This window comes from Canis lupus, chromosome 4, assembly GCF_003254725.2.
Source record: "Canis lupus dingo isolate Sandy chromosome 4, ASM325472v2, whole genome shotgun sequence".
Taxonomy (NCBI): Eukaryota; Metazoa; Chordata; class Mammalia; order Carnivora; family Canidae; genus Canis; species Canis lupus.
Genome location: NC_064246.1, coordinates 20,249,620 through 20,265,698, shown reverse-complemented (window position 1 = coordinate 20,265,698; position 16,079 = coordinate 20,249,620). Strand labels below are relative to the sequence as shown.

Here is a 16,079-nt window from a genome sequence, read left to right as displayed (position 1 = left end):
CAAAATAATAGAAAAGAATACTTACTTTTGTATAAAGACAAAGTTGATAGGTGGGTCAGGAGAGTAGGTCATCCTAAGTGGAGTTTCTTGTGTTTTGCTGTTCTGACATTACTTAGTGTGATGCCCATGTTTGTATGGTCAGCCTAACTCCCATATCTGCCTTTTTAAAAAGATTTTATTTATTTATTTACTCATGAGGGACAGAGAGAGAGAGAGAGAGAGAGAGAGAGAGAGAGAGAGGCAGAGGAAGAAGCAGGCTCCACGCAGGGAGCCTGACATGGGACTTGATCCCGGGTCTCCAAGAACTCACCCTGGGTTGAAGGCGGTGCTAAGCCGCTGTGCCACCCGGGCTGCCCCATATCTGCCTTTCAACCAGCCAGGAATAAGGTGGAAAATGTAGTCTCTAGGTGCCCAGGTAAACCTGAGGAGGAGTTCTGGTCGGGGAGGGAGTTGTTCCCATTACTAGAAGGAAGAGAAATACCAGATGCTACATCAGGGGAGTTGGGTTTCAGATCAATCAATCAATAAATTTTTTTAAAAGATTTTATTTATTTATTCATGAGAGACACAGAGAGAGAGAGAGAGAGAGAGGCAGAGACACAGGCAGAGGGAGAAGCAGGCCCCATGCAGGGAGCCCGATGTGGGACTCGATCCGGGGTCTCCAGTATCACACTCCTGGAGGAAGGCAGGCGCTAAACCACTGAGCCACCCAGGGATTTCTAATCAATTAATTTTAAACTCTACACCCAACATGGGACTTGAACTCACAACCCTGAGATTAGGAGTCACATGATCTAGCAACCGGACCAGATTACATGAATTTATTTTTTTATTTTTTTTTTCAGATTACATGAATTTAAAGTAATTTATTACATTGTGATATTTGCTATAATATCACTAAAAGCCTATTAATTTTTTTTCACTTCAGGTTTTATTAAATACATTAGGATGTGAACTTTAAAATACTGTTAGCATACTGTGTTCAGAATTGTTTATTAAAATAACAAAAAATGTATGGGAGGGCATGAGTTAGTCTTGATCCAAGTTGATTTAAAGCTTTGACAATTACTAGACAGGCGCTTTAACCAGCTAAGCCACGGAGCCAGACACTAGCTTTGACAATTACTAGGTTAAACTTCAGAATTAATCTGTAAAGTGAGGTTGGTAAAAGTCCTTACTTAATAGCATTACTGTGGGAGTTAAATAATTTATATAAAATTCAAGGGTTTTGGTACAAAATTAGGGTTTTGTTTTTTTTAAAGATTTGACTTATTTATTCACGAGAGACAGAGAGAGAGACAGAGAGAGAGACAGAGAGAGAGAGGCAGAGACACAGGTGGAGGGAGAAGCAGGCTCCATGCAGGAAGCCTGACGTTGGACTATCTGGGGACTCCAGGATCACGCCCCGGGCGGAAGGCAGGCGCTAAATTGCTGAGCCACCCAGAGATCCCAAAATAAGGGTGTCAAAGGGGTGTCTGCTTGGCTCAGTCAGTAGAGCATGTGATTCTTAATCTCAGGGTCATGAATTCAAGCCCCACATTGGACATGGAGCCTACTTAAAAAATAAAAAAAGACCCTCCAAAGTGTAAAAAAAAAAAAAAAAGTAAGTAAGGATTCCATCTTGATTTTATGTTGGGCATAATGCACACAATTGGACATCTCCAAATGTTAAATCTCAAAGTCCTTTAAAGTTAAAAATGTGTGATTTTTATTGGATATTAAAATTTTAAAATATTATTTTGAAGAGGAAAGAAAAATTAGACTACCAGGTGCAAAATAGAAGTATAAAATTTATTTAAAACCACCCACAAAGTTCTGTGTAATCAGGAATGATACAATTTGCAATAGTTTTTTTAAAAACTCATGACAAAGATTTAAAATATAATTTCAATTACAGTATTCATTTAGCCTTATTCAGTTAGAACACTTAAAAAAAAAACTTTGTGCTCTAAATAAATGAGACACACAAGGAAAATATAATAGACAATTTCCACAACTATCTTTACATGTATGTTTCAATACTAGTACATTTCAATGCATTTTGCTACATAAACATGAAATCATGTACAACTGCTGTGCACCAAAATTTAGCTTAATTAGGTCTTTCAAGTAACATGCAATTCCAACTCACAAGTCTTCAAGTACTGCTAGTAAGTGTTCCCTTGTATGCAGAGCACTACATCTTGATCCTGAATTGAAGTCATCATAATTAAGACTACTCTTTCCCTTCTGCATGGTGAAGTGCTTTTTCTTGAAACTGTTTCTCCCATATATTAAGAACCCAAACCAGATTTTATGGAGTTTTAAAATCTTTCCCTTACTAACTTATTTCATTATATGGGATATTTAATACAGTAGGACTGCAATAGGTAAAAATAAATCCCCCAAAGCAAAAAAATCAAAGGTACAAAATAAATAGTAAATATACTCAAAGGAGAGAAAAAGTCACGTAGAGACAGGAATATTAACTTGTGAAATTGGTATTTCTCTATTGAAAAGTCAATGCTACTCTATTTCCCCATAATGAAGAATCTGAATATTTTACACCCACTATTGATAAGCACTGTCTTCTCCTTTGAGCCAAAGTATTGATATACACGTGAATCTACACGTGATATAGGCCACCATATAACACAAGAGAAAATAAAGAAACTAGAAATTAATGCTTTTCTTTCTGCCAAATAGTTTTATGAGTTTCTCTTCAGGGAACACTTCATGATTTCTTAGTAACTCAAAGATGACTATCCACCCATACATCACAATGCAAAAGCTGCCCCCCCATTTACTATAAAACCATTTCTGGAAAAATATTTCTCTTAAAGCACCTATCACAATGTTATCTGTTATAGAAGTTTAAAAAAAATGACCATACATATTAATAAAATATTTAGTCTTTGTTTTGTTTCTGTTTTTTTTTCTAAGAGCTGTTTTTGTAAAGTCCTATGTTGTCAGCCATTTTATAATATCACAAACAGGCATTAGTGAGGATAGGCAGTTATTGAACCAAATCATCAAAAGTGGAATTTATTTGATTATTTAGGTAAGTTTGGGTTTTTCATTAGTAACCCAAAATGTACTGATGGAAATGCCAAAATATCCCACCTCTTTATAATTATAAAGAGCTTACCCAAAACTTTACAAATACATCTCATTATTTTTCTTAACTCTCTGGGCAAAGATATGTTTAAACTTTGGACACTTTACGTGGCTGGAAACAAAGCAGAACAAAAAACAAAACAAAATACTTAAATAAGTGGGAGACAGTACTTACTAACTCTTAAGAGATGCCAACAACTTTACATTTTTACCACAGGGGCCTGGGAACTAAGTCAGTTTACCCAGCACATTCCCTTCTAGAAACCTGCATTTCAATATAACAAATACGTTAAACTTTGATTATGAGTTGCTGATCTCAGTTTTTAAAAAAATAATATTTTTAGACAAATATTACTGAGGTTTCCTTTTGTTTTAGTAATACAGGGACATTCTTCATTAAAAAGCTTACTTACAGGGGGAAAACTACAGCTTCATTAATCTAAGCCCTAATGCAGAAGTCCTGGGAATTTGGGGAGACCTTCCAAAGTATGCATACAAAAATCACTGGCTAAATAAATAATGGAAACAAAGTTGAGAAGCATGTTTTGCACACAATAAGTAGGTTTTGTATTATTCTTAGATCAGGTCTGACAATTTCTGCTCAATAACACTCTGTAAGTCATAGTTTATGGTGCAGAAATGCATTTAGCAGTCAGTCTGCAGGATTGAAATGGTTTGATCTCAGATGGGTGGACTTGCTCTGTGACTGGAGCAAGGCATTTGCTATTCTTGCCAACCTGCAGGTTCTTCACCAGTAAGAGGAGTATTTGGACATCTGTCCAACCTTCCGTGTTGGGGAGACAAAGAGAGTACACAGTGAAAGCAGTTTGATAACCTAAAACATTATAAAGTCTAGGGGTTATAAGTTTTCTTACTACCATATTTACATTCACAATGGTTCCTCATTTTTTTCAGATAAACTGCTACAAGGTGGGAAAAGCTATTACAGTATGTTTTGGTGTTGAGATGGTGGAGTGAACCTGCAGATTGCTGATGGGAACACAATTCTCCCTTCTTCCTGCACCTTAACTTCCCCCTAGTACATTCACAACTCCAAATACCTGATCTATCTCATCTTTAAGAATTCTCAAACTACTTTCAGCTCATTTTTTAAATCTTTCTCACCCAGATTATAGAATAGTTCCTATTATCACAAAAACCCAAATTTCGAAGGGGTAAATTTACATTGGAGAGTAAAGACCATCCGCAAAACTGGGCTGGGGGATAAAACATGTGAAAAAAAATTGTCTACTGTATAAATCAGACCCATTATTAATTCAAAGCCACTGGTCAAACCACTAATAATTAGTATGATGCATTATAGAGAAATAGCAAAGCTATATAGGAATAGTGCTAGAATATTTAACTTCTGATACAAGTTCTTGCAAAACACTCAAACACCAAGAAACATGTTGAGAGTCAAACATTGTTGGGATTGTTAAAAAGTGGATGCTCACCTGTGGTCTCATGACCACTATAACCCTAAAAACTGAATTTGCCTCCGACAGAAAATGACTGAATAAAAGATTGTGATCCCTTTTGGTATTATTCCACAAAATACTTATGAATCAGGATTTTAGAAAGCAGGAAAAGACAACTTGACCAAGATGACTGCTATTCTTAACAAGAACCATGTGTATTTGTGTAGGGACATGGGGAGTGGACGCAGAATAGAGAGGGGAAGCGACATAGTTTTAATTTAAAGAAAATCAGAGGAAAGAATCAAAACTAGAAAAAGAAAGTACATTTAGTGACACCATGGCTTCAGTAAAATGAAAAAAGAAAAATAATAACAAGCAGAGTTTCTGGTCAAAGATGGTTAAGTTTATACCTAGCCAAATGAAGAACAAATGAAATTACTTTTCAACACTGTTTCTCCAAAAGCGAACATGTTTCTGACAGCTGCAAGATTTTTTCCTGATGAACAAGACAAGAGAGAATGCCTTTCATCACAGCTGCTAGGGACAGAATTTCTATTTTTAGGAAAACTAGGTTTATACCGCTAAACAAAAGTTTCCCAAGTTGCACTCAAACATAAATCAGTTAAGTCAGGTCATATGTTTAACATCTGATAATAACATCCCTACCTTAGACAAAGTTTTGCTTTAATTATAGCAAGTTATATTACATCTTTGCATTACCTGAAGGATTAAAATATATGCTTTTCGAAGTGAACAATAGTATTTGATTGGGTGCCCAGAAGGAACAGGAATTGAATGAAAGTCATCCAGATATACTGGAAAGCAGAGAATTCAAGTTTGTAGAGTTCAATGTGGACAAAAAGTGAGGTCTTACATAAAAGCCAGTTTTACCATCTCTAAAATTAACAGAGGACTCTTATTTTACACAAGAGAGGAAAGAAAGCCAATAAATTTCAGCACATTCCAAGAAAATACACAAATTTAGCTTCTGACACGCTGATTTTTTGACTTGCATTCCAGAACCATGAATGGCCTCATTTCCTAAATCTATTAGAAGAAAGCACATGTGGAGCACAATTTGATTTGGGTAAATCCAGACTCTTCAGGAATCAGGACACTGTATCACCTAGTTGAAGTGTGCCTCAACTGTTGATGTTGAAGTTACAAGTTCAATACACTTACAGGAAAGTTTCAGAGCTGTGCACAATAAAACAGTATTCTAATATATGTAGACAATCACATCAAAATTAACTATGCTAGGACTTAATTGTGAAGCCAATTGGCAAGAGGTGTGAATAGACTGTACAACCATGGCTAGGTAGTATATACAATGGGTATACTTTCCCGAACCCTTTCATTCAATTTTTTCTACCTCCTTGTATATGCATATTTCCAGGAGAAATAAAAGCCTGTACTATGTAAGTACCTGGTGTGTGTGTGTATATATATATTTGAAATAGCTAATTCAGGCTACTGCCACATTTTGTTGGATGAGTTAACAGGATAGCTTCATAGGTAAAAGCTAGATTTCCCACACAAGGCCCACAAAACTCTGCAGGCAGGGGAATCTTGATCCAACTTCATTTGACTGGCTTTCCAGAATTTCTCAGAAAAACAAAAAGCAAGAAAACCCAACAGAAAAAAAAAAAGCCTTTTTAATCTTTACTTGTACCACAATAAGGTTATTTCCCAGTGGTAAGATACTCTCTGGGTGAGCAAATAGAGTTTGTTTCCTCGAGTCCTCCTAAGCATAAAGTGGCCTTCCTTTGATTGTTTCAATTCTAATTATAAACATAAGTACACATTGACATTAACATCTGCTCTCTGGGCCCCAGTGATTGAACTATATGACTTCTGAGGTGTCTTCTAGAGCTGTGAGAGGCCACTACCATATTATTTCACAATTCTCATCATAAATCTTTACAAAAGGTCAAAATTCACAGTTATACTAAATGTAGACAAAAAGAAAATTTCCATGCATCAAGAAGTTGTGAAATAGAAGATAGCTATATATTATTAAAAGTCATATACAGCTACTGATTTACTCGGCACATTCAAAGGAAATCCTGTGCCCACTATTGGTGGAAGTTGTCATGCAATGTCAAAACTTTGTCGCAGATAAAAAAGAAATCTCAATAGGATTTGTTTTAAGGAATAAACTTAAGTAGTTTGAGTTATTTTCATACATGCTGTTGTGGAATAAATGATAATCAGTTTGAGTCCACTTAAGTAATAACATTAGGAAGTAGGTTACTTTGCATGAATTATTATCTCATTTACACAAGGGTATGCATTCAATTAATTATGTATTGGGGTTATGTCTTAAGTAAATTGCTTATGGATCTCATCTAGTTGAAATTCTATATTTAACAAATTAAATTATTTCATCCACATGCAGATTGCATAACAAAGATGTTGGAAGGTTAAGGCTGCAAACATTTTGCTAACATGTAAAAATTTACCTACAGCTATACATTTTCAGCAAGCCTCACTTTCAGTTAATATATTTCAGCTAAGTCTATGACATGATGTAGTTGGTACTTTGTGGATGAATTGGAAAGCTGTAGGTAAGGCCGATAAGCAGAAATTTTTTTCAACCACGGCCGAGAGCCATTAGAAATGGGATTTTGAAAGGCAGTGTGATATTTTTGTAGGATTCTAAAATAGACAGCTCATTGTAGTTAGTAAGTTTGTAACATAGTATGGACAGGTCGGGTTAACTGGGGGTCATGTATCAATTAATTAAATTATACCATGAACAAGGGCAGAAGATTGAAAAACTAATTTTGAGTACTGTAAGATGGGTAAAGCCAAAGGTGATCGTTCTAGTAAAACATAATAAAAGGTGCAGAAATAATGTTAGATGACCAGTTTTCTGAGTGAAAATGTCATTTCAAACAAATTTATTTCCTTGCTTCATAAAAGCATTCTAAAAGCAGTGTCACTAGCATACAATCACAAATGCTGGAGAACATTGAATAAGCATAAGCTTAAAAAAAATCACAGGGCAGATAATGGGATGGTAAACTGTTTAACTTATGAGAGTCCAACAAAGTAGGAATCACAAGTGGTTCCCACCATGGTGTTATCAATTGAGACAGGACATTGATGGTGTTAATTATAATAATGGAACATTTTATAACATTTCAGTTGAGAAGGGATATTTTCATGTACTTGCTTTGGGCAACTGCAACCAACTTCACAAATCCCAGTATTCTCCTAAATAACACTGGTGGTTCAAGTTTCTTAAGAAACTTACTCAACGGTAGTGACACTGATTTGAACTGCTGCAGATATATTACAATGGATTCCTTCGTTCTTTTTGTTTTTACAATTTTAAATAGACTCTATGCCCAAGATGGGGCTCGAACTCAAGACCTGAGATTAAGAGTCGCATGTTCTACTGGCTGAGCCAGCCAGGCGCCCCTACAATGGATTCTTTTGAAGGAAATTTACTGTTTCTTTGGAAAAAAAAAAAAAAGGATAAAAGCATCTTTTTAAGATTTTAATTCTTCATGCTTACTGTGTCATGGGTGGCAATTCAAAGAAAAACAAAAGCTATTATTTAAATTCTGCAGCCGTTCAGTAACTGAAGGGAAGAAAGATGGGTGGATGGTTAAAGGGTCTTAAAACTTGATTCATTAAATCTGGTGAGGAGATAATTTCTAGTGGGAGCTAAGGCCTAATATCTAAAACGAAATATCACAAGGGTGTATTCCTGATAGTCTAATACTAGTAAATATCTTAAGGAAGCAGCTGAAATAATAAACAATCACTTATTTATATACTTATATGTATAAGAAACCTTAGGCTCACAAAAATATACATGTTTTAAAACGGAAATCTAAGGCACACAAAATACTAAAGTCAATGAATCACCCTACTTTACATATTCAAAAAGCAGAAATCTACTTGTACAAGATGATGGACTACCAATGGATATTTGTTATATACAATCCCTTCATATTCCTTCACTTGGATTAGTCAAAAGCTTGAAACTGATACTTTGCACCATATATTATTTTAATATAAGTTACAATGAGTTTTTCTTTAGAGCTTGCTGGAACTGTTTGCTTTTGCACCAAAATTGTTGAGTATTAGCAGTTGTGGGCTTCCTATGGCATTTCCAAGGGAGAAGCACCATTATTTAGGTTTTCCACACTCCCAAGGTATCTGACACTTTGAATGTTATAGCACCTCTGCATTTTAATAGAATCAAGTATTTCATTGAAATTTCTTGTTCTAAACATTTTGTTTGGGCAATCCCTTTTGTTTTGTTATAAAATGAGTCAATAAGTAATGGGAAAAAATAATGGGAAGGCTAACATAAACGGAATGCCTATTTTCCTGTTACCTAGAACATAGGCAATTATCAGAGAAGATGAGTTTTTTCCCTAAAACTAATATGCTTAGATAAACTACTTTGGATTAGCTCTTAATGGACAATACCATACTTTGAACACCACTTCTACTGTTTGGGATGTGTGGATATAGGATGACATTAGGGGATTTCTTTTCAAAAGATTTCTATAGGAATTTTATTCTTACTCTACCAGATTGAGTTTCAGAACAAATAAGGCAATTTGGGATGGGTAGGGTTCTGGCTACTTAATTTTTAAATTTTATCACCTTGAAACTTTAGAAGCATTTGACTCTTCTGAATACTACTATGTCCCATCTCCTTTTGGAAAAACCTTTCATGATTATATTCAGAAAGCTGGAGTTAAAGTAAATTGGGGCCACTGTTGCTTGATAAATCAGAAGAGACCACGCTTACTTAGTTCCAAATAAAATGTTAACAGATATTGGTGATATGCTTCCTAATTCCAATTTTAGAGAAAATTAACAATTTTTGCATGTTCTAACTATTTTATAGAAGTAGCTAATATTTGCATGAGAAAGGACAACATTAAAAAAAAAACAACAACAAACCATATACATGATTAGAATACATATTGCAGTTAACAAGATGGAACTCTACACAGCAAGAATAAATGATTTCTCTTGTATGCAAATATGCACAAACAATAAACAATAAGATTCTTATGCTATACTATTTCAAGTTACTTTTAAAAATAGAAAGTGCTTTTAAAATATATATTTACAATTTATGAACAGCCTCCAACCATTAACAATATTGAATTATTTTATATAGGAGATATTTTGAGAGAAAACATTTCATTGGTTTATTTCAAAGGAATATGCCGATTTTCTAGCAATGATTGGAAGATGTTGGAACGATGGCACCATGACATAATAATGCAGCTTATTTTTAACTGTTGATGTGGGTAAGCACCAGGAGCTGTGTAGAGTTAACACTGTATCTTGATTTTATATCATAGCACATGAACCTGTTAAAATCCTCTAAAAATGACTCTTGTTTCATAGTAAACAGACTTAATTTAAAGCACCAAACTGAGTGATTCTATCAAGGTTAACACCTAACCAAAACATTTCTTTATGTATTTAAAACTATAAAACTTTTATTTTTGCTTAAAATGTGCACCTTCTACCAATTGTCAAAATATAGTCACAGTTAAGAAACACCCACCCCATTTTTGTTTTTGTTTTTGTTTTTTTAACCTCAGCCTTCAAATGGGTGAGATGAAGATAAGTAAACGACAACATGACTTTCTTTTAACAGCACCTTGAAAAAATACACTGCACTAGCAAAGGCATTAAGGGGAGAAAAGCCTTCAGACCCAATGGTTATAGGGCCCTGCAACATGTGTGAGAGCATAAGGGGACACGGTGACAATATTGTCATGGGTTAATGTTAACGCTTTATGAGAAGGAATTTGGTTCAATTCATTAACTTCAGGGGACAGGTCAGGAACCTCATTAGCTGCCTGGTCTTTCTGCTCTGAGGCCTTAATTTTCTTATTCTTAGCTTCTTTAGCCTCGAACTTAATTTTGTTTAGTTCAAAACCATGTTGGGGCTTATTCAGGTTTTTGTGCTGGTAGAAAACAAGGGAAAGGCGTGTGGGATGATTCCGGTTTGGGTGTTCAACAGGAGTGGTCGCATGAAGTTCTCGCCGGGCGCACTCAATCAAAACGGAGCCGTGGGCAGGTGCTATTGCCACCCCACCAATGTTGGCATCTAAGAAGATGTGCTCACTGTCTGACCAATACTCATCGATGTGGGGCAATTTCTCCTCAGTAGGTGACAGGGGGTCATCTGATAGGGGGTCATCTGATAGAGGCTCATCTGCATCAGAATGCTGCTCATCTTCTTCCACCAGAGAGGATGTAAGGTCATGAGGAGAGGTGGTGAATGGGGCTTGCTGGTTTGGATGATTAGAAGGTAGCTGTTCAGATGGACCAGTGGAAGGCTCAGAATAAACCAGGGACTCTGTCACAGGAGTAGACAAGGTGGAAAGAGCAACTACTTCACCAGGCTGTGCAATTCCAGTGCATTCCCCAGCAGCTGCATTAGCACCACTGTGTCTTGCAGAAGGCATTGTGCAGTGGGGATTGCTACTTCTTTCTGAAAACCCGTAAGAAACTGACACATCATTCTTAAAGGGAGCTGTTGTGGCTGATGTGGTCTTAGGGGACCAGGAGAAACCTGGAGATATGTTTGCCTCTTTCAATGTGTGAGGAATGGATGGGGTCAGTGAGTAGGTTTTAGTGTTGTCCGAACCTTTGAAGATAAAATGGGGTTCAGTTTCACTTTTTATTTCAAGTTGCAAGGCTTCTGTTTTATTCCCTAAACAGAGAAAAGGACACCAAATGCAAAGATAAGTACAATACTGCTTTGGGTAGTTGTTTCTGAGTATCTTAACACAGAAATACAAAGGATAATATAACAAAACATCGATGATGGTGAACTTGGTCAGTTTTGTTCTATTGACTTTAAATCAAACACACAAGCAGGCATTAAAAATTGCATGTAGTTTAGTATGCTTTTTCATCCAATTATTTTCCTTAAAGAACTCTTCTCTTTGCAAATAATCATAAATAAGCACACAGATTTAGCGAGAAGGATGTCCATCGCTTAAAATAGTAAGAGATTAGAAATGACCTAATTGGCTATGAAATAAATATTAAAATCATACAGTAGAATACGATGCAGGTGATAACACAATCTAGAGCAGTATTTCTACCCAAAGATGTTTAGATACATTTTAGGTACTGCATAGTCTCATTTTCAAAAAAGTAAAAATAAGTAATAGTTTATGAATATTTCTGGGTCATGAAAACATCATGACCAGCAAACTCAATTATTAGGCAAAGGGAAATCATCTAAAAATTTTTAGTTGAAATAAGTCATTTGTGACCATCAAGAGCAAGTTCATTTAAGCTTTGTTTCTTTCTCACTAATTAGGTAGATCTCTATTATCACATTGGCTCTTGTAGGCAATCTATTCTGACATAACCACACAAACCACATATCAAATGGAAACATTTTCTTTCAGGATATTCTCCATGTTTTGAAGTTCTAAAAAAATTTTTGGAAGTGTGAAAGCAGCTGATTTTAGGTCAAGTAATAGAAAAAGTAAAATGGCCATGTTTTAAAATAATTAAGAATATAACAGCAAACATTGACCTAATCCAATAAAAAAATTATCAATAAATAAAATGTAAAAAAAAAAAAAGGCAATTTCACCCTCAAACAATACAACCTGGAGACAAGATAATTCCTTCTCTTCCTTTTTTTAAACGTGGAAAGCGTAGGGCACCTGGGTGACTCAGAGGTTGAGTATCTGCCTTTGGCCCAGGGCTTGATCCTGGGGTTCCGGGACAGAGTCCCACATCCTGCTTCCTGCATGGAACCTGCTAATCCCTCTGCCTATTTCTCTGCCTCTCTGTGTCTCTGATGAATAAGTAAATAAAAATTTTTTTATAAAAAAAAAAAATTTTTTTTTAATAAAAAACAAACATGGAAAGCTTAAAAAAATAAATAACTTGGAGCACGTCACAAATTTATAGGTTGCCCTTGTGCAGTGGGCATGCTAATCTTTTCTGTATCATTCCAATTTCAGTATATATGCTGCCGAAGCCAGTATAAATGAGACCGTTCTTATTTTTATTTTACTTTTACCTTTTTAGAGTAATCTCTACACCCAATGAGGGACCAAAATTTACAACCCTGAGATCAAGAGTCTCATGCTCCATTGACTGAGCCAACTAGGTGCCCCAGTTCTCTTTCTTTTTTAGGGGAGTGGAGAGAGGGGCAAAGGGAGAGGGAGAGAGAATCTTAAGTAGGTTCTAGTCCCAGAGCAGAGCCCAACTTAGCGTTTGAACTCACAACGCTGAGATCATGACCTGAGCTAAAAGCAAGAGTCCAAGGCTTAACCAACTAAGCCACCCAAGCACACTGCCTGGTCTCACTTTTAAATAGTTAAGGAGTATTTCACTGAGGGATCCCTGGGTGGCGCAGCGGTTTGGCGCCTGCCTTTGGCCCAGGGCGCGATCCTGGAGACCCGGGATCGAATCTCATGTCGGGCTCCTGGTGCATGGAGCCTGCTTCTCCCTCTGCCTGTGTCTCTGCACCTCTCTCTCTCTCTCTCTCTCTGTGACTATCATAAATAAATAAAAAAGGAGTATTTCACTGAAATGGATAAATCTATTTAAAAAATTATGGGTCAGATTACAAAAGGACAAGGAGTTGTAAGACAAGTATTGTGCAGAGGGCTACTAAAAGGATATATATTATTAAAAACATAGCTTATAAAGATGCTATTATGGAATGACACAAAGATTGAATATGATAGGAATTTTTAGAGGCAGCATAGAATCAGGTAAGTGAATCTTAAACATACTAAATTAAGTGTAAAATGGAGCTGCAAGCAAAAAAAAAAAAAAAAAAAATGCTAATTCTCCCTGCCTTGCCTCTCCACTATCTCTTTGTTGAATCTTTCCTAGCATTACATAAATGTCGCCCAGTCATTTCCCTCATTTTACAAAAAACAAATAAGGCAAATCTCCTGGCAAATATATAAAGAAAAAAAAAAAGAAAAGAAAAGAAAGAAAAGAAAAGAAAAGAAAAAAGGAAAAAAGGAAAGAAAGTTAAGGAATACCCTGTAATTTTAAAGTTGAATATCAGTATAAATCCAAGGTGTATTTTTTTCTTTGGACTCCGTGGAGAGATGGCTGAATTTATATATGGGGCAGGATTATATAAGATGAACCTAGAACATCTTGTCGGAACAGCAGCTAAGGAAGAAACTATCAGAGACAATTGGGGTCATGACAAAATTAAGTTCAGAAGCCAGCATGATGGGTTTCTACCGATTAAAGATGGCACAATTTAAAGGATTTTTAAAGCATTTTCATATATAATTTGGGGAAAGAAGCCCAATTAATGTGGGCTGAAATATAAACTCTAAGTAGTAATAAATACAAGGGTGTCTGACTTGATAGGATGAGCACTGGGTGTTATACTAGATGTTGGCAAATTGAATTTAAATAAATAAAAAATATATATAGGGGTGTCTGGGTGGCTCAATCGATTAAGCATCTGCCTTTGCCTCAGGTCATGATCCTGGGGTCCTGGGATTGGGCTCCCTGCTCAACAGAGAGTTTGCTTCCACCTCTCCTTCTGCCCCTGCTTGTGGGCTCTCTCTCTCTCATGATCACACTTTCTCTCAAATAATTAAAATCTTTTAAAATAATAAATACTATCAATAGAATCAAATTGCGAAGCATTTATTCTAATTTCTCCGTATGAACCATACCTCAGAATTAACATGTTATTGATCAGGACAATATTTCTTTTGAAAAGCAAATCAACTAACAAATGGAAAAAAGAATGAGAAGAATGGTAGACTTTGTTACTTCTAATGGAACAATGAATACAGAACATGATAGTACATATTTTTAAAACCAGGAGATAAAAGACTCATGCTGACAACACAGGTACCATGGATCAACCTTAAGATCACAAAGAGATACCATCAAACACTGTGCTTCCTCATGTGAAGAAACAAGAATGTAGAATTCAGACAGTGGCCTTGCCATATCAAGTGATTTTTTGTTTTCTGGTTTGTTACAGCTGTTGTCGTTTTGGTGAACTCTACACTCAATGAGGGACTTGAACTCACCACTTCAAACAAGATTAAGAGTCATATGCTCTACCTTCTGAGCCAGCCAGATGCCCCCATAGTTAAGTGTTTTCAAAGTTGAAGCTGAATTTATCTCTATAGGATAATGGTTTCTACTATATGTAAAAAAGAAAAAAGGAAGAAAAATAGGAAAAAAGCAAGATTTAAATAAGAAAAGGTTTAGGAGACAAATCAACTAACTATAATGTGTGACCTTGTTTGGATACTGATTAAGTAAACCAAATGTCAAAAAAGAAAAATCATTTAGGAGATAAATGGAGTAATTTGAGCACTGGGTTGGTAGTAAGACATTATTTGTTTTGCGTATTGTGGTTCTAAACATTCCTTATCCTTTATTGACAAATACTGATGAAGTAATTGATTACATGATATGACTTCTGCAATTTGTCATAAAAAATTTTGAAGAGGTGGGGCCAGGATCAAGACATAGATGAAATAAGAATTATTATGTATTAAAATCTTTTAGGGGCACCAGGGTTGAGCATCTGCCTTTGGCTTAGGTCCTGAGATCAAGTCCCTCACTGGTCTTCCCACGAGGAGCCTACTTCTCCCTATGCCTTGGTCTCTGCCTCTCTCTGTGTGTCTCTCACGAATAAATAAATAAAATAAAATCTTAAAAAAAAAAAAAAGGGGATCCCTGGGTGGCGCAGCGGTTTGGCGCCTGCCTTTGGCCCAGGGCGCGATCCTGGAGACCCAGGATCGAATCCCACGTCGGGCTCCCGGTGCATGGAGCCTGCTTCTCCCTCTGCCTGTGTCTCTGCCTCTCTCTCTCTCTCCCTCTCTCTGTGACTTTCATAAAAAAAAAATGTTTGAGGGGCAGTCTGGGGGGGCTCAGTTAAACGTACACTCTTGGGATCCCTGGGTGGCGCAGCGGTTTAGCGCCTGCCTTTGGGCCAGGGCGTGATCCTGGAGACCCAGGATCGAATCCCATGTCGGGCTCCCGGTGCATGGAGCCTGCTCCTCCCTCTGCCTGTGTCTCTGCCTCTGTGTGTGTGTGTGTGTGTGTGTGTGTGTGACTATCATAAATAAAAAATAAAAAAAATAAACGTACACTCTTGATCTCAGGGTGGTGAATTCAAGCCCCATTGCTTCACACTGGATGTGGAGCCTGCTTTAAAAATAAATACAGAAAATTAAAAAAAAAAAATCATTACCTCTAGCCTACATCTCTTCTCTGAACTATATATTCTTAAACAATTCTTTTCCTAACAGTTGTCTGACAGGTCTCCTGAATTTGACATGCCCCAAATCAAGCTTCTGATCTCCCTCTGTATCTTTCCAAATCTATTCTTTTCTCCCCATTTTCTTATTTCGGTGATTCCTCCAGTTTTCCAGTTCCTTCGGACCAATAACATCAGGATAAACACCGACACTTCGTTTTGTCCACACTCCAGATTTATGAGAAATCTTGTTGTCTTTGCCTTATAAACATCCAGGACGGGACATTTCTCATATGCTCCTCCATCCATCATCCCTCTCCTGAGTGGTTAAGATG

General features: G+C 36.4%; 1 protein-coding gene and 1 non-coding gene across 6 annotated transcripts in view; both read right to left on the bottom strand.

The window, feature by feature from the left end:
- Positions 1 to 1,770: 1,770 nt before the first annotated feature.
- Positions 1,771 to 16,079, bottom strand: part of TET1 (tet methylcytosine dioxygenase 1) — a 138,600-nt gene continuing 124,291 nt past the window's right edge. For all 5 annotated transcript variants that reach the window (XM_049109010.1, XM_035715474.2, XM_049109009.1 and 2 more), the window contains one exon: positions 1,771 to 11,226. In XM_049109010.1, the coding sequence (XP_048964967.1) occupies positions 10,214 to 11,226 (1,013 nt within the window). In that variant the 3' untranslated portion in view covers positions 1,771 to 10,213. The remainder of the gene's footprint in view (positions 11,227 to 16,079) is intronic.
- LOC112652090 (U6 spliceosomal RNA) lies at positions 12,420 to 12,526 on the bottom strand. Its single transcript, XR_003131242.1, has one exon. It is a non-coding gene; the product is annotated as a U6 spliceosomal RNA (small nuclear RNA).